Source organism: Helicoverpa armigera, chromosome 1, assembly GCF_030705265.1.
Source record: "Helicoverpa armigera isolate CAAS_96S chromosome 1, ASM3070526v1, whole genome shotgun sequence".
Lineage (NCBI taxonomy): Eukaryota > Metazoa > Arthropoda > Insecta > Lepidoptera > Noctuidae > Helicoverpa > Helicoverpa armigera.
In genome coordinates, this window is record NC_087120.1 from 6448728 (window position 1) to 6470046 (window position 21319).

The 21319-nt window shown below is 39.5% G+C and overlaps 2 protein-coding genes across 5 annotated transcripts; both read left to right on the forward strand.

The window, feature by feature from the left end:
- Positions 1 to 97: 97 nt before the first annotated feature.
- Positions 98 to 7362, forward strand: LOC110383315 (nuclear pore complex protein Nup153). Of its 3 annotated transcripts, none has more exons than XM_064043683.1 (4): positions 98 to 585; positions 842 to 923; positions 6285 to 6930; positions 7104 to 7362. In XM_064043683.1, exons 2-4 carry the CDS (start codon positions 901 to 903, stop codon positions 7185 to 7187), a joined length of 753 nt encoding a protein of 250 aa, XP_063899753.1. In that variant the 5' UTR covers positions 98 to 585; positions 842 to 900; the 3' UTR covers positions 7188 to 7362. The 3 variants fall into 3 exon arrangements, with proteins under 3 accessions (XP_063899753.1, XP_063899758.1, XP_049695132.2); XM_064043688.1 differs by having other exon boundaries at positions 99 to 585; positions 7107 to 7362; XM_049839175.2 differs by having other exon boundaries at positions 108 to 585; positions 7092 to 7362.
- Positions 7363 to 10605: 3243 nt separating this feature from the next.
- LOC126054277 (protein enabled homolog) lies at positions 10606 to 20743 on the forward strand. Of its 2 annotated transcripts, none has more exons than XM_049839166.2 (12): positions 10606 to 10784; positions 11014 to 11605; positions 11717 to 11783; positions 11866 to 11957; positions 14210 to 14291; positions 15066 to 15225; positions 15313 to 15381; positions 15661 to 15741; positions 15829 to 15958; positions 16044 to 16493; positions 16570 to 16758; positions 19295 to 20743. In XM_049839166.2, the coding sequence occupies exons 2-11, from the start codon at positions 11017 to 11019 to the stop codon at positions 16746 to 16748; spliced, it is 1899 nt and encodes a 632-aa protein (XP_049695123.2). In that variant the 5' UTR covers positions 10606 to 10784; positions 11014 to 11016; the 3' UTR covers positions 16749 to 16758; positions 19295 to 20743. The 2 variants fall into 2 exon arrangements, with proteins under 2 accessions (XP_049695123.2, XP_049695120.2); XM_049839163.2 differs by having other exon boundaries at positions 10610 to 10933.
- The last annotated feature ends 576 nt before the right edge of the window (positions 20744 to 21319 follow it).

Sequence of the window (21319 nt, forward strand, 5' to 3'; positions counted from 1 at the left end):
TATCCGTGCCGATAACTGTAAAGTTGTTAAAAATGACTTATGCGGTGTTGTTAGCCATGGGACGATACACATATTAGCAAACTTAACTTACATATGGCGTAGCACTTATTTCCTGGTTTTATTTAGGATAACATTGTCTAGACGTCTGCAAAAGGAAACTGAGTAGTGAATCATGTTCATTTTATTGTAGTCATTGACTCAGTGTTGTGTAAGCAAACAGTTCAGATAACAGCATATACAAAACAAAAGGACACGCGTACGAATTTAACACATCGCTGATCTACATTAGTTAACCTCTAGCATCGCGGGTTTCACAATGAAGCACTGGCAGTATCATTATGAACAATATGAGGCCAGGAAACGTCCTGTTCACCAAATAGTGTAAATGGAATAACTGTTTAACTCAGAATTAGGTACTTTTATTTTCAAGTTACGTCGCAGGGTCCTCCCGCACCAGACAAAAGCGTCCTTCAGGAGATACCGAGAATGGGCCGTCGAAGAAACCCAAGCCATGCGCGGCTGAGTTGCCGTTCCTGCGCCGACTCCGCAAGAAACTCGATCCTGGGTCGCGGCCCAGATTACACGGTATAATAACAGTCGTGAAAACTGGTCTGAATGTGCGGGCCAGATTACTATGTGAAAAAGTAACGTTTTATAAATGTAAATTATTATCAGATTACAACCTATACTGTCGTCGCTTCCAACAGGTATCTGTGGAGATCAAAGGGGGAGGCCTATGTTCAGCAGAGGACATCCTAGTCATCCTATGGCTGAGATGATGATGATGATATTATTATTTCTTTGTTGTTTGGAATCCCATATTTTACACTTTCTTTTTTAGCCCACAAGACACAAGAGTTGCAGCGTATAGCTTTACCCTGCACATCTTCGGGCTATCCTATGTATCAGGATGAAGCTGAAGGGTAATGTGTTCTATTTATATATGTGAGGTACGCTTCGCTACGCCACCCACAACATGAGAAGAACGACCGCTCGCGCCGAACGCGTTATATTTACGTATGTGCTATCTCGCTCGCGCGCGCATCTGTCTCGTTTCTTTTAGGTACTCACAGAGTCTTATCAGAGCGTTCTAATTGGACAATCGCGCGACGCTCTCGCCTGAGCGTTAACACTACTTCGGCCCCTGTTATTTTATACTTAAGCTCGTTCTGTATTTACATTTAATGAATATACTTTACTTTCTACTCTTCTATTTTTACACCATCATCGCTGTTTCATTTGAACATTACCTGAATTGCTGCTACATTTTGGTGACCCCGAGAGAAAAATGATGGAACACAAGCAAGAAGTTAGCGAGCCTACAGACCTCGCTGTCATCTCCGTGCAGTCGCGTCTCCTTCCCTTCTGGCGTGAATATCCTCGCATGTGGTTCATCCAATTTGAAGCCGTCGTCGAGCCGCAGAAGACCAGTGACGAAAACAAATACCGTTACGTCCTGGGCCAACTACAACCGACCGATCTTCAACATGTCACAGACATCGTGATCAAGCCGCCAGAAACTAAGAAGTACGAGGCCATCAAACAACGCCTTCTCTCCGTGTACGAGCAGTCCGAGGTGAAAAATTTCAAGAACCTCATTAGCGGATTGGAGCTTGGCAACCAAAAACCGTCTCAGTTGCTACGACGTATGCGCGAACTCGGCGGCAACATGATCACCGAAGATGGCATCAAGATTGAGTGGATGAACCACCTTCCGCCGCAAATGCGAGTTGTGCTGTCTGTGAACACAGATTCATCACTCGATATGCTCGCGGCAATGGCAGACAAAATGATGGAGTATTCCGAGTCAGCAAACATCGCAGCTGTCTCTTCGCCACAACCAGATTCTGCGGCAGTCAACCAGCAAATCATGTCCGCGCAGATACAAGTGCTCTCAAAACAACTAGAGAATCTGACGCTCGAGATCTCCGAACTTCGTAGCCGTGGAAGACCAAATCATCGTCGTCATCAGCGGTCTCGCTCAAGGTCAAAGTCCACTGCAAGGCATCAACACGATCCCAATCGAGTATGCTACTACCACTACCGATTTGGAGATCAGGCGAGACGCTGCGTGTCACCGTGCGCTAGGCGAAATCAAAAGAAGTCGGAAAACTAGAAGAGGCACCGACCGTGGCGGACGTCGGTGTAACTACGGCAAGTAACCGCCTATGTGTCTTCGATCGCAACACGAATCACCGTTTCCTCGTTGACACCGGTGCGGATATCTCCGTCCTTGCCGCCACCCCGATACATAAGAAGAAATGTTCGCCAACTTCATACAAACTATACGCTGCGAACAGTTCACCAATCAATACCTATGGCGAGAAAGAACTACAAATCGACCTAGGCCTCAGAAGACGATTTCGTTGGTCATTTGTAGTCGCAGATGTCAAAACATCGATACTCGGAGCTGACTTCCTTCGCCACTTCAAACTCCTCGTCGACTTGCATCAAAAGAAGCTAATCGACAAGGTGACACAACTCTCAATAAACGCCGTGGAAATCTCGTCGATGCAACAAGCCGTTTACGTACTTAGCAACAAGCAGACATATCAAGACATACTCAAGCAGTATCCAGATCTACTGCGACCTATGTCCTTGAAAACGCCCGCTAAACACAACGTCGTGCATCACATCGAGACTACGGGACAACCTGTCTTCGCCCGTGCTCGCCCCCTGCCGCCCGACAAATACAAAGCGGCTAAGGAAGAGTTCGAACGCATGATGGAAATGGGCATATGTCAACCTTCCAAGAGCCCGTGGGCCAGCCCACTCCACGTGGTTAAGAAGAAAGATGGCAGTCTACGAGTGTGCGGCGACTACAGGCGTCTAAATTCAGTCACGCTACCAGATAAATACCCGATTCCGCGCATACAAGACTTCACCTATCAACTACACAATAAGAAGATCTTCTCAAAACTCGACATGAAAATGGCCTATTACAAAATACCAATAAACAAAGAAGACGCACAGAAAACGGCAATCATCACACCCTTCGGGTTATTTGAATTCACTTGCATGCCGTTTGGCCTACGTAACGCAAGTCAAACTTTCCAACGATTCATGCACGAGGTTCTGCGCGGCATCGAAGGCTGTTTCTCATACATCGACGATATCTTGTTGTACTCAGATAACGAACAAGAACACAAGGAATTACTGCATCGAGTTCTTGAGCGACTGAACCAATACGGCGTATCACTCAACGTTAATAAATGTGAATTTGCACAGACGAAAATCAACTTTCTCGGCTATGAAGTAACAGCGGACGGCATAAAACCAACTGAAGAACGGATAAAAGTCATATCCAGTTATCCTCAACCTAAAACAATCATCGAGCTTCGTCGTTTCCTGGGCATGCTAAACTTTTATCGAGATTGTTTACCAAATCAAGCCGACATGCAAAGTGAACTCAACAAATATCTGCACAATGGGAAAAAGAATGACAAAACGCCTATCACGTGGACGCCGGCCGCCAAACAAGCATTTCAAAAATGCCGCCAAAGCATACTGGAATGTGCAACACTATCGCACCCTATCGCCGGCACCCCACTCTGCATCATGACGGACGCTTCTGACCACGGCATTGGAGCGGTGCTACAACAACGCGACAACGCAGCCTGGAAACCGCTAGCATTCTTTTCAAAATCATTGAGTGCTACGCAATCTCGATACAGCACGTATGATCGCGAACTACTAGCGATCTACGCGGCTGTGAAACATTTCCGAAGACTCATCGAAGGCTGTGACGTCACCGTCTACACTGATCACAAACCGCTGTCCTATGCGCTCTCAAGGCCGCAAAGTAGCAGTGACACTCAGCGACGTGAACGACAACTCCACTTTATCAGTCAATTCGTCAAGAACATCGTGTACATAAAGGGAGAAGAAAACTCAGTCGCTGACGCCTTGTCTCGTATCGACGAAATACAATGCCCGTCAAACATCGATTACGACAAGTTAGCACGTGATCAAGAACAAGACGACGAACTGAAACAATTGAAGCTGCAGCCGAACTTAAAATTCATATCAGTTACTTTGCCTGGCACGCAACGACCAATCACGTGCGAGATGTCAACGTCCACGCTTCGCCCATATCTACCACCGGCACATCGTTTTGCTGCATTCAAAGCGCAACATGATCTCTGCCACTCTGGTATCAAGGCGACTAGGAAGCAAGTGACATCGAAGTTCTTCTGGTCATCCATGAACAAAGACGTAACAACGTGGACAAGAAACTGCGTCGGCTGTCAGCGAGCAAAAGTACATCGTCACGTCGTCACGCCGCTAGGAAGTTTCCCGCCATCGCAACGCTTCGAACACATACATATCGATATCGTCGGCCCACTTCGACTATCTTACGATTATCGATATTGTGTTACGATCATGGACAGATTTACAAAGTGGCCAGAAGCTGTACCAGTGCGCGAAATAACAGCTGAGATCGTCGCAAAAGCGCTGTATGAAAACTGGATTGCTAGATTCGGCTGCCCACTACGTATATCAACCGATCAAGGCAGGCAGTTTGAATCGTCGTTGTTCAGCGCGCTAATGAAGAAACTCGGCATTACACGCATACGTACAACCGCTTACCATCCACAATCAAATGGACAAATAGAGCGCTGGCATCGTACGCTAAAAGCTGCGTTAATGGCTAGAGGCGCAACTACAAACTGGAGTGACGAACTTCCCACCGTACTACTTGGCCTCCGAACAGCGCTGCGTGAAGACAACAACCTAAGTCCCGCGCTAATGACCTACGGTTCTACGCTACGTGTACCATCGGATTTCTTCGCGCCGACTACTACAACTAACATGTCGGACGAAGATTACGTACGCTGCCTCACACAAACGATGACGTCACTCTCACCGTCGTGCACTACCGCGAGAACAACAGCCAGTCCCTTCGTACATAAGGACCTCGGTACGTGCACACACGTCTTCGTGAAGAATGACACCGTGCGAGCGCCGCTGACTCCACCCTACGACGGACCGTATCCTGTGCTACAGAGACATGAAAAATTCTTCAAGATTCAGCTACCGAATCGAGAGACAGTTGTATCGCTGGATAGACTAAAACCGGCATACATCTGCAACGAAAACGAAACGTCAAACACTACGTGTCCTACGAATACAGCAAGTTGTACACCGAGCATCGTGGATCCTGTACCTTCACAGCAACCCTACATCACCAGGACCGGCAGAGTCTGCAAGCCAAACGTACGCTTCGCTAAGGGGGGGGTACTGTGAGGTACGCTTCGCTACGCCACCCACAACATGAGAAGAACGACCGCTCGCGCCGAACGCGTTATATTTACGTATGTGCTATCTCGCTCGCGCGCGCATCTGTCTCGTTTCTTTTAGGTACTCACAGAGTCTTATCAGAGCGTTCTAATTGGACAATCGCGCGACGCTCTCGCCTGAGCGTTAACACTACTTCGGCCCCTGTTATTTTATACTTAAGCTCGTTCTGTATTTACATTTAATGAATATACTTTACTTTCTACTCTTCTATTTTTACACCATCATCGCTGTTTCATTTGAACATTACCTGAATTGCTGCTACATATACATTGTTTGACTGGTTTGCTGAGATTTGGTTGGCAGTAGAACTAATTTGGAAGTAGAGGTATGGAAGTTTTCAGACTGATTTGATAGTTATTATAACATTAACTAAAAGTCAGAGCGTGTGCCAAATCTCATCTTAATCGAAGACCAGGAAGTGGGTCAAATTAAGATTTCAAGATTTTCTTACATACATAGTTACGAGTGAACCTATTATTTATAAGAGTGTTAATAAAGTTTCTTTTATTGTAATTTGAACATATTTATTGGTCCACTTCTTGCTGGATTCTCCTTACTGGACTTACATAATTCTTTTATTTTGGACTCCCAACCAAAACTACTGAAGTGATTGTTAGGTTTCTGTAATTAACGGGGCTGCGGGATTGTTCGAAAGGCTTATGAAAGAACATGATGGTTTTAGTCAGTGAGAGTCTGAGACACTCTCACGCTACTCACCCACAGCGGGATGGAGACATTTAATGATTTCTCCCAAAAAAAAAGGTTTCTGTAAATGTCTATTTCAGGATTAATTTTTTGTTGGTTTTGTTGAATCGAAATATCTGCTTCTGATCCAGTTTGGTGACAGCACTATTTCTATATTTTCTATATCCGAATCGAGTCAGATTGTAAGCGTGGAAAAGTTGGTGGAACTCTGGTGAAAAGTTTTAGTTAATTCATCACTCAACTTTTAGAGATATTTTAATTGTCATGTTTATTTTTAGGAAAGAGCCAGAGGAAGAGCAACCCAACAAAATGACTACCAAATCAAGGCTTACAAAAGCTAACCGAGGAAACACAGAAGAGGTTGATGCACCGACTCCAGTAAAACTGCCCACGGGCGGCCTTCAATTAGATCAGGACAACTTAGCTATGTCGCCTTTCAGTACCCTGGCCTTAAAACTGCTGGCCACATCTACGCCTAAAACTACAGTCAATCTATTCAATCCTGAAATAGTGTCGAGTCCACTTCAAGTGTGTCTGGAGGCGACACCTCCGAAATACACCTTTAAAACTCCCGAAAATACTACTGTGTCAAAAGACTGGCAATGTTCTGACTACTGGGTTCAACTTAAACCTGAAGCCAACAATTGCACTGTGTCTTTGACAGACATCTCAAAAACGGATGCTGATTGGAAATGCGAAGATTGCTGGATCTCTTATAAGAGTACTGTAGACAAATGTGCGGCCTGTGGCGGGGTCCGGCTCGGTGTCAAAGAAAACAATCCCGCTAATGTGACGTCCAACACGTCGTCGTTCTTCGGATCAAGTGACTATATAAACAAAGCGTTTATTCAATCTCAAGAGTCAAATAAATGGGAATGTTTCGGCTATTTAGTCAACAATGAGAATGATAAAGATAAGATAAAGGTAAATAATTATTATAATTTAGTCTGAAAAAACAAAACTGTTCAATAATTAATTATAAACACGTCTGACTGCACTAGAGTGCCAAATACAAATTCAGCCAGATTAATTTGAAAAATATGATGTCCTGTATAGTATCCTTATAGTATGGCGCAAACTTACAGGCTCCGCTTCAGCAGATGCAGCCGGCGCCCCTGCAGAGCCAGCTGCCGGCCGGCCGGCGCCTGCGCAAGGCCTTTCGCAGAATCTCGCAACGATGAAATTTACATCGCCTGTAGCACTATATGGACCGGATTCAGTAAGCGTCCTCATTTAAACTTAATCCCACAAGTGCGTGTCAAGTGTAGTCACAAGGGAGTAGGTACCTAAAGAAAATTAAATATCAATTGTATCATTTTTATTTTATTTTTTTTTTATTTTTGTTAGATTTAAATATCATTTTTAAATATTATTTTTATTTATTAATTCATAATCACGGATTAATTGATTTGTAAATCATTGTTACATTGTTAATATTTAATGCTAACCGTCAGTTGTACAAAGCTCCATTAAAGTTAATGCTTCTTTAAATCTATTGCGGACTCTTTCTTTGTCCAACTACCTACATAAAAGTGTCAGTAATAGATTTAATGAAGCTTTAACTTTAATGGAGCTTTGTGCGACTGACGGTAAGTAACCAACGAACAGGAATCATGAAGTATTCAAATCGCGTTAATTAACAACAATGAAAAGGAAATGCATGGTAAATAAAATCTATACTAATATTATAAAGCTGAAGATATAGCCTTCCTCGATAAATGGGCTATCTAACACTGAAATAAATTTTCAAATCGGGCCAGTAGTTCCTGAGATTAGCGCGTTCAAACAAACAAAAAAACTCTTCAGTCTATCAGTCATATTAGTATAGATATCGATACTAATATTATAAAGTGTAGTCACAAGGGAGTACCTAAAGAAAATTAAATATCATTTGTATCATTTTTATTTTAACATTTTTTATTTTTGTTGTGTTCGTTTGTTATGATCATGGTAAATAAAATATTATTATATATTTTCGAGTCAAATATTTGACGGCAAATTATTGTGATGAATGCTATAAGATTATTTTTTTTTTTCATATAATGTTTTAGGTTTATTATTTATTGTTGTTATTTTTTCCTAGTTTATTTATGTATAACCATTTTTATTATAAATGGTTATACATAAATAAACTAGGAACATATTTGCTTACAAATAAAAATACCTTATTAGGCTGGCTAATGTATTTAAAAGGTGTATGTTGTTGTAAACACGAAATAAAAATAGAAAAATATCAAACGAGTAGTTTGTGTGTAAAATAGTATCAAGTTACTTTCTAGTGGTCTTAACCAATGCGTTTACATTATTGGATAAGGTTAAGGGGCATGTTATTAAAATACATCAAACAATATACAACTTTTTATTCAGCGCTAATAGTAATGTTTGCGTCGAGTTTTAAATCGTTTTTAATTTCGTAACATAAGTTTAGATGCATGTCTTCAAGCTAGAACAAGCTAGGCAAAACATTGTACCAGGCGAGGAACCAGAATTTATTCTAGAATAATTTCACTTGCTGTAACATATTTTTAATCAGAATTGAATGTTAAACACTATTCCTAATATGTCTTGTTTAGAGTTATTATTTAATATAGTTTAGTGTTATTTTTTTGAAAATGAGTTAAGTTTATAAATAAGAAAAAGTAAAAAAAGTATTTTTTTAAGTTTAAAGTTAAGTTCATTTGAAATGTTGTTCTTTAATGGTTCCCGGAGAGCTTTTTCAGACTTGTAACTTTCCCAATGTTGATTCATGCATGTTTTTTTACTTAATTCTAAGCTTATTGTGGATGCATCAATAAAATGAATTAAAATACTCAACTAAAATCTTATCATTTCCTAGTACATCATCGTAATCTCTCGAGCCTTTTCCCAAGTATGTTGGGCTCGGCTTCCAGTCTTACCGAGTGCAGCTGAGTATAGCAGTGCTTTACAAAAAGCGACTGCCTTTCTGACCACCTTAACCCACTACCAGGGCAACCCGATACCCCTTGGTAAGACAGCCGGGACCTACAGCTTAGCGTGCCCTCCGAAACACAGTCACATACAGCCTCAGAAAAGTTGCATTATAACTTGCCTGGCACACCTGAGAGATTGGTGCTTTACCCACTATGCCAGCACAACTTCAACATTCAACCTAGTACATAAAATATACGATTAAAACATCAATGTTTTTAAAATGATTTTATTTAAAATTACTCACACTTATAATCTACACAAGTACAAATTAGAAGTTATTATATACCTACTACTACATTTTGTTTAGATACGTGTTTTTAATATACGAATGTTGTAATTGGGTAGGTATCATTTGATTTACGTAAGTATTGTTGAAGGTAAAAAGCGATCCCCCGACAATTCTTTAGTTTAGTCTGACATGCTTTAGTTGGTACGTACGTAGTGTTAAAAGTTATTTTTTGCTTTATATAGGGTTTAGCGTTTTCAACCTTTTGTCATAATAATTGCATACTTTTTTGGGTCGGGGGTTTTTTTAATTTATAATTTTATTTTATTTCATGCATTTTTAAATCGAGGGCAACTTTCGAAATGTGTAGCCATCATAGACATAATATTAGTAAACAGGACTGCGCACATAAACCCAAAAAACGAGCCGAGTGAAACAGTTAGTACGGAGGCTGTCTGTCCCTTTCTAATAGGGTGACTATGAGATTAAGCTATGTGAGACAAATTCGAATTTGCTAAGATTATTAAACGCAGATTGGTACTGAAGTTTTAACTTACGCAGTTTGTGACCTTAAAATACTAATATAGGCTTTTAATAATTAGCGGGAATTAGCAGTATAAAAGCAGGAAGATTCGAAGACTGTTTTTTTTGTATTTCTACTTCATATAGACTGCTGAGCCATTTATGTCGCCTTTCTTCATTTTTTGGGAAGCTATAACAATAGTACAACAGTTTTAAAATCCATCACCCATATTTTCACTCATTACAAGAATTCATGGGCACCCTAGTTGTTTGGTTTACGAAAATGTTATTATTAGCTAACCTGTGGAACGATATATTGCAACCACCATAGGATTCACTTTTACAAGTATAAACGCAACACTTTTTCACCATTTAAATAGTTTAAATTGATTTAAAACAAAAAATATAAACAAAATTTTAAATGCTGATTACGCGCCAAGAATGTTCAGGGTTACCGCTAGAAAAAAAAAAAACAAAACAAAATAAAAATTTATGTTGTTTATGTTTTAAGAATAATAATTTATATAAATAATTTATTCGTATAATAAATTAATGCGATTTTTATTAATTTGTTGACTTACAATTGTTTAAATAAGATAAAAATATATATGATTCAATTGTTTTTTTGGGAAGACAAAACTGTTGATCACAACACTTTTTTTATGCTGGCAAGGTGTTAGAAAGAGACAAACGGGCTCCGTTCTAACTATCCCTCTCGGCTCGGATTTGCCTCTGTGTATTATGCAACAAATTTAGTACCTTATTGTGTTGGAATAGAGTTCATTTTCGTAAATATATATTTTGAGCGTGCGCAATCTTGTTTATTATATTACATCTATGTGTCTGCGAGTCATTCTCAGATTAATTATCTGTATATTTTTCGGGACCATAGAGTAACTTTGCATATTTTCATCTAATCTGTGCCAAGCTGGCTGTGACTGTGATTGTCTGTTTGATAAGTTGACAAGATCAAAGGGGGTTGTGTCTGTGGAAGGCTATGGAAAGTTTTGCCCTTTATTGAGGGTGTCGGGGGTGCGCTGAGTAAAGAATTAGTTTTATAACATTGGAGGCGGCGAGCGTACGTATTAAACAATGTTAATAACGCCTGGGTAAGATAGCGTAAACGGGAGATTTGATATAACTGCTGGAAGTCGTGGTGTTTTGAACGACAATAACCTGTTTGGCTTGATTTGAATACCAAGTTGACAGTGAACATAGTTTGCTGCGGTAAGTTTACCCATTGCTTTCGTGTTTAGTCATATATGGGTTAAAATAGGTATATTATCTCTATTTGCATTTCATTCCAGTTCATGAGTAACAACAATGAGCAAAATGGCCGTCAGCCGCCTTTGCCGCAACAGTCGGCACCATCAGTAGCTCCAACAGACCCACGGCTTAGAAATGCCTCGTCGACGGATCCACAAAACAAGAGATGCCGCAACTTCGTCTGGGGTATTTGCAACAAAGGAGCTCAATGTAGATTCCGCCATGAATTAGATGTGGAATACATGAAAGAAATCCTAAAGTTCTGTCACGATTACCAGAACAGGACAGGGTGTATGAGGCCAGATTGTACGTATTTGCATACTTCCAGAGAGGAGGAGAACCTTTTTCTGACTACAGGGCAGTTACCAAGAGTATTGGCTGAAAGATATGCAGCGATGTCTTCCGCCCCCACAAACATGTATATGAGCGAGTACATGGTGCAAGCACCGCCACCACCTCCTCCGCCGCCGCCGCCTCCACCGAGCTCAGCGGCGCCTCCGCCGCCGCCGGCAGTCGCGGCGCCGCCGCCTCCACCCCCAGCACCGCTGCCGCCGTTACTGGCGCCGCCACCTCCACCGCCGCCGCCCACTGCTACCGCTGCGCCTGTTCGCATGACTCCACCCATATTTTCAGGTATTTCAATATGAAGCACTACTATAAATAACATATTCACAATATTATGCCTATTTTGTTGTAATGAAAGTGCATTCTAGTGTTTATAATTGATACTGTTATTATTTTCAGCTCCACCTCCCTTCCACACAACCGCTTTGTTTTCTGCAACACAGCCACCACCACCTCTACCTGCCATGTAAGTGGTTGTCAACAACAACGTATGGTAAGGAATAAATATATTTTTGCAGAGTCTGCTATATTGGTCTGTTACATTTCAGGTTTGATGCAAGTAGACCTCCTCCTCCACTGCCAACAAACATAGCTCCAAACAAAACCGGTGCATTGAAGCGTGCTGCCGAGCCTGCAGAGGGTAAATGTCTTGGCTACATTATTTCAGTAAAGAAACTAGGCAGTCGTTTTTGAATAACACAAATGAATGAATGCTCGGCGAAAAGCAAAGATAAAGATAGTTTCCGAAATAAAGTATATTATTAATAAATTAAAAATGAATAATCTTAGCATTCGCGAATATTAGCACAAAATATTGTGGAATTACTTAAAGGAGTCTGTTTTTCTGTAACCTGTAATTTCTCTTTCATATTTTCTTAAAATGCTTAGGCTTTTTGTGTAACGTCAGATCTACATATGAATGGTTTGCAAGTAAATTATAAATAGCAAACTTGTTTGAAATGCATCTGTACTTTTTGAATGTATTATTCAAATAAAATAAAGAGGAACAATTTGATTGTTTGTTTGCATTGAATACGGGAACCTACTGGGAACTAATCACTATTGGGAAGCTATGTTATCTGAGTAACAAGAGCTATATCTTGTCAGTCTATGGGAATAAGTACCACCGGGGCACGGGTGAAACCATGGGATAAGTCTAGCTTGCAATACTTTGTGAATTTGATAAATCAACACTGATGAAAATGAGATGAGACTATTTGTTTTATAAAATTAACTTAATGTTCTTGAACTTGACCAATAACTTATGCATTCTATCAAGATGTCTAGATACAAACGTCGACCTTGTAATAATTGCTTATATTAACCACATAGTGGCGAAACACAGTTAACTTTTTCGAATTTTTAGTTAACACTAGAATAGTGCGATTTTGTTGGTACACGAATGTCACAGAATATGCGAAAGTATTTTTATTGAAAGTTTGATAAAGTCTCAGAAACAAGATGCTAAGCTATACGGATGCCGATATCGCACAGTTCTTGTGTTGACTATGTAGTTATTAGTCAACAAAAGTGTCAACATGCCACAAAAAATTAACAAGAAAGTAATAATTGAATGCTATTTGGCTTTTCCACATTATACTTATATTTTGTTGGCTAATAATTTGTTACATTCTGAACACAGTGCATTTTAAATTGTAACTTTGCGTAATTGTCTACCTAAGTACTAACCTAAAACACACTTTTAAAGTGCATTCTACTAAAGTTTGCATATGTATGATTTTCTATTTGATTCTGAACCCTTGGCGTAGCAAGGATATTTGGCTAAATTGTCTTTCTTTCTGATAATGCGAGTCTTTATATGTATTTGCACAAGTTGGTTAGATGTCACCGATCTGGATCCGATACTGAGCTCCATCGCTTTAAGAAGCGACAGCTCACACCACTGAACGTGGTCCCAACTGAACTGAAATGTTATTATCTATATATACTTGCATCCTCAGGTGTTTATTCCTCTTAAACTAAAGAACATAATTGTGGACTCTGCACTCAGTGCAAACGAAGAGTTGCACTTTGCCGAGTCACTAGTTCACAACAATGAATAAAATTATGTCGTTGGTTCAGAATCAGCTCAATTGTTACATTACCAGCATTCGAATGGGTTCTAAACCAAGGGTGACTAAAGTTTTTCTAGACTGAAAATAGGTTGGTGACACAGACAGTAGAGCTAAAGGAAAAGCACTTATAGACCCACCAAGCCGCCTGTTGTAACTTGGCAAACAGTATAACTTGGACAGAATATAAAAGTCAAATGTGTTATTTGTACGTGTTGGCTTGTTGGTCTAGCTGTCGCAAGCGCGGCTGCTGAGCACGAGATCTCGGGTTCGATTCTCGGGACCGGTAACTCTGTAACATGTCCTGCGCAGTTGGCTGAACTCCTTATATGAGAACAGCCGATAATCGGCTAGGAGGACTTCATCATGATCACGTGTTGGCTTCATCTCAGAGCCCTGCATCGAAATATACAAAACAATATAATCGTTTATTAACTTCAAACTATTATATTACGTTTAAAAATTAGGATATATAATTTTTTTTTTTGATAGAAATTGTTGTGCTATAATTTGTATATTATTTTGAATGTTTAAAAGAGTCGATCCGGTCGGAATAATAAATGTCAAACTTTAGTTCCCCTTTGGTCATCGGCACAGCTGGCTTGGTTGGTCTATTATAAAAGCTTTAATCTAAGTGCAATCTTTTATCAATCATATCTTGTATCTTTGTTTACTTGCGTGATCCTTGGTTTATAATAAAACATAAAAACACCGGTGCGTTACTGCTTCAGAATGTATATTTCTTGGACGCATTTAACATAAATAATATATTTAGGATAGCTAATGTTATTTGCTTGGCGCGTATTTATTTTGTTCTCAGCCGGGCCAAGCAAAGCGAGGAAAGCGGAGTGCTCCAATGTAGTTGACAGCATCTGCGAAAACTGTATCCAGCGGGAACTCAGGTTTGGAATAATAAGATTCTTCTCCATATTTGTACGCATGATATTATTTCAAACATATTTGAGTTCAATATTGTATGCTGTGTTACGGGAATTTTACATTATCGAACATGACGAAATATAAGTGATCATGAATCGGCGAGTGTCATTAAGCGAAGCGTGTTCTAATTCCGAGTTAAAGATTTCGTGAAGCGAATTTTTAGTATTCAATATGTAATAATGTTCATATTCTTGCTTGCATTATCCATGCAAAATTTTAAATATACGGACACATCCGCCTCATAAAGTTAGACTGTCATGTTTACTTGAATTCTGCCTAATAGATAATAACTAATGAATTTGAAAGAAATACTCATATTCTCGGTTCGTAGTCGAAGAAAATGCTGTGCGATTTAACAACCTATCGGAAAGTTCACCAAAATAACAAACAAGCGTTTGGATACAACAATGTATATTTTGAACTGACAATGTCAAGTACGTATAGTTTTCATTAGTTGGAATCAATGGAATAGGAAAGTATCATTATCACACATCGGATGAGCCTGCACAGCGACGATAATTTATCTACACATTGCCATAACGGTTCTTGGATTGATGGTATCGTGTTATCGTGGTCGTCGGTTTGAGCGCTATGCCGTGCGGTAATATATACATAAACGGCTATACGTTACGATGGAGGTAGGCTTATGCAGTATTAGAAACTAGCTGCTACACGCTATTATTTATTTTATTTTATGGACTAGAGTTGCATTAACATAGTTTAAATCTTACCTTTAGGATCGAGCTGTACCGACAGGAAATGCAAAAGTTGGAGTGCGAGAGGGAATATCAAACATATAGGTGTGAAAAGTCTCTGGAAGAACTTGAAAATGAGCGTTTGTTTTTGAAGTCAATGGTCAGTCCGGAATTGTTTCGCATATTGGATGATTATATAGAGGTAATGCAGATTTATATTTCGCCAGGGGTTAATGTTTGCTACAGTATGACTTCGTATTATTAATGTGCGTGTGTTGTGTTACCTCAGGGGTCGTCTCAACAGGCGCAAGCTCAGGATCCACTTTCCCAGTTCAGCCAAGCTGCATCGTTCGTTTCTGTAAGTCTGGTTAAGCTGCAATTACACTTGCAATTATCACAACTAAGTTAGTTAGTAGTTACGTAACTAACGGCCAGTTTCTTCATCAAAAGTTAAAGTTAAAGTAATGTCTAAAGTAAAAGTAACGGTCAAATTCGTTTTTTCAAGGCTAAAGTGACAGCAAATCTAATAGAAAAACTGAATTTGACCGTTACCTTTACTTTAGACATTACTTTGACTTTTACTTTGGCTTTAACTTTTGATGAAGAAACTGGCTGAAAATGACATTATAATGTGCAGGGTACATCTACCGTGCCGAAACAGTTCCTACTTCAGCTGATGGATTACGTGTTCAGTAACCAAAGAAACGTGGTGGAGCCCGTAAGTATTGAATATCGTCACTATATCGATGACAAAAACTGTAGATAACTTGCATGAATAAAACGTTTCTGTTTTCATATTGTTCAGGCGCCTGCACCTACTACAGGAGTGGAAGAGTCGCTGTTGCACTCCCTGACTGCACTGACCAGGAGGTCCAATCCTGTCACTCATTCATCTACGGAAGTACTACAAGCCGTTTTGGAAGTTATTCGGAAATGTAAGTAGACAGAGCTGCATTTCCCAACGCGTGCATGTACATATTTCTTAGTACCAGTGAATTCATGGAAATAATTACTTTTCAGCTAACGCGCTGAATACGGAAAAAACTCAAGCAAACGAATCTCGCGCAAAAGATACAGCAGCGGCAGATCGGAGTAGACCGAGCACTAGTAACGTAAACAACAGCGCACCGAACGGGTTCAACCATTTCGTGAACGGGCACAAAGGGGAGGCTGCGGCCCCAGCGGGCGTCCCGAGTGCCAGCAGATACCCGAGCACGACGAGTGTGGCGGTGCGGACGTACCCCAGCGTGTCGGCGGGCGGCGCGGCTCATCAGTCGACGCCGCCGCACGCGTCCGGCGTGACGCACCCCGCGCCGGCGCCGCTCCCGCCGAGTGCGGCGCCGCCTCCCTCCGCCGCGCCGCATCCCCCGGCGGTCCGCGCCGCGCCCGCCTATGTGCCTTACCAAGCGGCCGTCCCGCCGCCACCCACTCGCGGCTACTATCCGCAGCCGTACCCGACACCCTCGAACCGTGAGTCAAGCAGATGTCACCCTGACAGCCTTGTCGTGTCGACGAGGCTCACGCTTACAGTTTGAATGCCTTGCAGATGTACCGAACGTTCAGCAGACGTACCCGAACTCTCCCATTCGAGTGGGTGTAACTCCAGCACCTTCGCGGCCCTCCACCTCGGCGACGGCACCGCCCGTGCAAAGCGCACAACATTATAATCCGTATGTTATGGGCAGATACCCTCCTCAGCCGCATCACTATCCCCCATTCCAATAAATCTGACGAGGTATGTGTACTGCCACTGATGACGAAGCTCCAAATGCGAATTTTTATATATGAACTTATGATCTCATGCTGATCTTAATGATTAATTTTTACACTATTATGATTAGTAATTTTACACTATTATGATTAGTATTTTTTACACTCTTATGAATTAATTTTTGTAATGTTGTTGACTTGCCGGCAAAACTTGAAGAGGCCAAAGTAGCAACGAGAATAATGATTTTGGGTTTAAAAAATGAGATGAGCCCATCGAATGACATTGTTTTTAATGGTTTTGCCGGCATCCTTCCGTGTATTGACTAAGAATGTACCGTTTTAAGATTACATTTACTGGTCACGATAATAATATCTTAGATAAAGGATTTTTCCTACGCTAAAAATATTATTTTTTATGAACCATGTAATTAATGTGACAATGTTTAATTACGATGAGTAACGAAAATAATGAGACTGATTTACTAGTTTGTAAGAAAACTTATGCTATTTGCGAATTATTACTGCTACTGCTTATGTATTATTTACTGAAATAAGTATTGTGAAAATTGTGATTTTATAATGATAAGGAATTTATGATAGACGTAAATTACCGATAAGTTATCCCGTTTACAAAATGAACTGTACAGAGTTATTAAAAAATAGTCATCTCAAATAATCTTATATATAAAAATGAATTGCTGTTCGTTAGTCTCACTAAAACTCCGGAATGGCAGGACCGATTTGCATTATTTTGGTTTTAAAATGTTTGTAGAGGTCCAGGGAAGGTTTGAACGATACGAAATTCGCGGGATCAGCTAGTCTTATATATAAAAATGAATTGCTGTTCGTTAGTCTCACTAAAACTCCGGAATGGCTGGACCGATTTGGCTTATTTTGGTTTTAAAATGTTTGTAGAGGTCCAGGGAAGGTTTGAACGATACGAAATTTCCGGGATCAGCTAGTCTCAAATTAAAATGTTGATATTAACTGTGATATATGATATATTTTGTTGGTATCTCATAAACCTGAGACAAAGAAAGTCTGATTAGGCTTGTTGTGATATAATGTGCATTTTAAAATGTTAAGTGACTCTGCAATATCTGCCTTTGCGATGGTTATTATATTAACAATATTTGGAAGCTATTCCTTAGTTAACACTATTCTACGCTGCGTCATCTTGAAATTCTTATTGTGCTGCCCGCCCACGACCGATTAATCGGTGACTGATTTTATGTAGTGCAACGTCAACGTCCTACAAAACGGCGGTCAGGAAATCCTAGCTAGTCCTACTATCGCTCCGATTGTCTGTCCTAAAATATGTCTGTCGTGGGTGGGCATTTGTAGTCAAACAACTTACCAAATATCGGTACAAACTATGATTTTTTGTTGCCTGACAATATTATTATACCGAAGATTTTTAGCCTTATATGCCGTTTAAGGGCCATAGTGACAACTGCTGAAAGGCGACGTTATTAGTTTAAGTAGTTTGTAACGATTTACTTTCCTCTTTAAGGCTCTAGACAGACGGACTGCATTTCGACTGCAATCCGACTGCAATTTGCAGTTCAAGGGCAGGAATGCAGTTGACATTACTGCAATAGAACTGCAGATCAACTTCAGAAACACGACTGCACGTAGACTGCATCCCAACTGCAACCGGACTGCGCGGTTGGTTTGCGGTTTGCAGTTCTGTTGCAGTCGTGTCAACTGCATTTAATCTGCATCCGAACTGCAAATTTGCAGTTGGATTGCAGTCCGTCTGTCTAGTCTAGAGCCTTAAGGAAAATTCGACTGAGACAATTTTTTATATTAGATAAGATTCTAGAGAATATTATACGCTGTGCTATGACGAGTGTACCTGATATTTGTACCTGAAATACAGAATATATTTTTTAATTGAAATGATATCTGATTTGTTTCATTTTCCTAACGTTAATTTAAGTAACTGTACATGCATTGCGAAGGTTTGCATAACTTAAGCTGAAGCAAATGATTGAGAGTGTCTGCCATTAAAAAAAGCGCAGGTATGTACAATTTATTTTGTACAATCTAGAATTTTCATTACTTACTTCAAGGCAATACACTCGTGCGTGCAATAATTGGATTTTACAATTCTAGCAATAGTTAAACGATCGCAGCACATTGCATGGAATTTGTGGGAAATAATATTGTAGGCACTTTCGAAAGATGTGTGGATGTTTGTTTCTCATTACTCAAAAACTACTGAACTTGTTTGGATGTAACTTTAAAGAAGCTTGCGTATCAGTACATATAAGCTGGAGCTGGTCCCTATAGGTTACGGTAATGTGGATGAAACCACGGTAGTAGCTGGAAAATAATAATATTAAGTTCGAAAAATGCTTGTAAGCAAAAGCTACCTTTTCTTAATGCCTTCTAGTTTAAAAACTATTTGCTATTTAAAAAGATGGTTTGATTACATAAATACTAATGAGATTGTGAGCTAGCTCGCTGTGCTGCCCTGCAACTACAACTGAATTCTAATGCGCCATGTCAGAACACCGTATGCACCTATCTTATAACGTTATTTTATTTTGTCCTAGGTGTATATCCCGCTTAGCAGTATATGGGATAAGTGAACACTTGTGATAAGTGAAGTGATAGTTATGGACACTTATATAGCTGTAAGGAAATCTACTACTATAAATAATAAGGTAAAATGATTAGGTCTAAATACAATTGCGTGCAAAAAAATCGGTCCACCCCGTACGCTAGCCTCCAATAAATTGATAAGCTTTTGACACAATGCAATGCAACTGAGATTGCGTTCTTAAAAAACAGAAATGCCGGATTTCGTGTAAACGAGGCAAGGCAATATCATCAACAACATTTAGTTTAATGAAGTATCGACTGTGTACAAATAAAATTCATGAAACATATACTCAAATGAAATTATTAGTTTTGTATGTTTCATCTAGATATTTTTATATTCCATTCTGAAGGTAAGCATACGGGGTGGTCCGATTTTTTTGATCGCAAGTGTATGTTTTGGGTGCTCTATGCTCTTGCTGAGGTGCATAATTTAACTCTTCGGTGAAGAACATTCATAATAATTAATTACGAGATAAGAATAATTGCGATAAGGTAGGTACTTTACAAGCTTCCGAAGATACGAGGGGGATTGATAAGTTCATGGCCTGAGCAAGAAAATTAACAAACATATTTTTTTTATTATATTGTGTTACTATCTCCAAGTTGAATGCACTGTTTGTTTTCTCCCTATCAAAGCATTAATTAAGTGAAAAAATACATTCCATCCCAGCATCTTCCGAGAGTAAAATTACTGTCCACTGTCAAAAATGACAGTTATCAAAAGTATGGTTTTGCCGCCAGTGTACAGGCAGAAGAATGGTACCGATCAGATGCAATAAGCATAAACGATTGCAGCAAAACTCATGCTTACGACTTTCAGCTATTGACACTTGCAATATAATCCTCATAGGTCCAGTTGAAAACCAGCGTCAGGCATTAGCTGTCTGGCATAATGCTGAACTTTTATAAAAAATATTTTTGTTTTATAATAATTAATAAAAAATAACGATTTTTAAATGCTTCTTAATTGCCCTGTATGAATCTATCCCACGCGTATGAAAGTACCCCATACGTGGGGTCAGTTCGTACAAATCTCTTATCGTAAAAAATAACTATAACTCTTTAACAGTTTGACATAAAAGTTTAGTTTTTTTTTTTGTAATAAATTATAATATAATTGTTACACTAATGTACATAAACTAGATAAATTCGGCCATTGATCATACAATACAATTTAAATATAAAATCTAAAAAGTGTACAAATGGTGACTACCTTCCCCTACGAGGCCGAGAACTTTTCAATCCACCCCAAGTATTTTAATCCACAAATTCTGTATCATTTATACGTAAAGACAAAAAGTTAGGATTAACATACAACGATATCTATCTATTTATTAATTTTTTTATTTAAGTTTTTATTGCCTGTACGGTGTTACATAATAAAAGTCATAAATATTGTAGTTATATTTTAATTTTATAGAACTTATATTTCTTCAGTCTCAAGCCGTGACTTGGAGTTTTCAAGTAAACTTAATTTTTCAAACCTTAAAAGGTTCGATGCACTGCATGACACCGACTCAGGTAATCCTCAAAGTGTGTACCTATGCATATCAAAGAAATTACTGTGTATAAAAACTCAGAAATCAAAAACATGTCTGACAGACAATTTCTTCATCAAAAGTAAAAGCCAAAGTAATGTCATAAAGTAAAAGTAACGGTCAAATTCGTTTTTTCAAGGCTAACGGCCAGTTTCTTCATCAAAAGTAGAAGTCAAAGTAATGTCTAATGTAAAAGTAACGGTCAAATTCGTTTTTTCAAGGCTGAAGTGACAGCAAAACTAATAGAAAAAATGAATTTGACCGTTACTTTTACTTTAGACATTACTTTGACTTTTACTTTTGATGAAGAAACTGGCTGTAAGTAACAGCAAAACTAATAGATAAAACGAATTTGACCATTACTTTTACTTTATGACATTACTTTGGCTTTTACTTTAGCTTTAACTATTGATGAAGAAATTGGCTGTGGGCAGCTCT

Excerpts from the sequence above, each read along its gene's own strand:
- LOC110383315 (XM_049839175.2), top strand. The coding sequence starts at position 901 with ATGTATCAGGATGAAGCTGAAGG. Across the intron at positions 924-6,284 it reads TATCAGGATGAAGCTGAAGG|GAAAGAGCCAGAGGAAGAGC; the intron begins GTAATGTGTTCT and ends GTTTATTTTTAG. Across the intron at positions 6,931-7,091 it reads ATGATAAAGATAAGATAAAG|GCTCCGCTTCAGCAGATGCA; the intron begins GTAAATAATTAT and ends GCAAACTTACAG.
- LOC126054277 (XM_049839166.2), top strand. The coding sequence starts at position 11,017 with ATGAGTAACAACAATGAGCAAAATGGCCGTCAGCCGCCTTTGCCGCAA. Across the intron at positions 14,292-15,065 it reads TGTATCCAGCGGGAACTCAG|GATCGAGCTGTACCGACAGG; the intron begins GTTTGGAATAAT and ends TCTTACCTTTAG. Across the intron at positions 15,226-15,312 it reads TATTGGATGATTATATAGAG|GGGTCGTCTCAACAGGCGCA; the intron begins GTAATGCAGATT and ends GTGTTACCTCAG.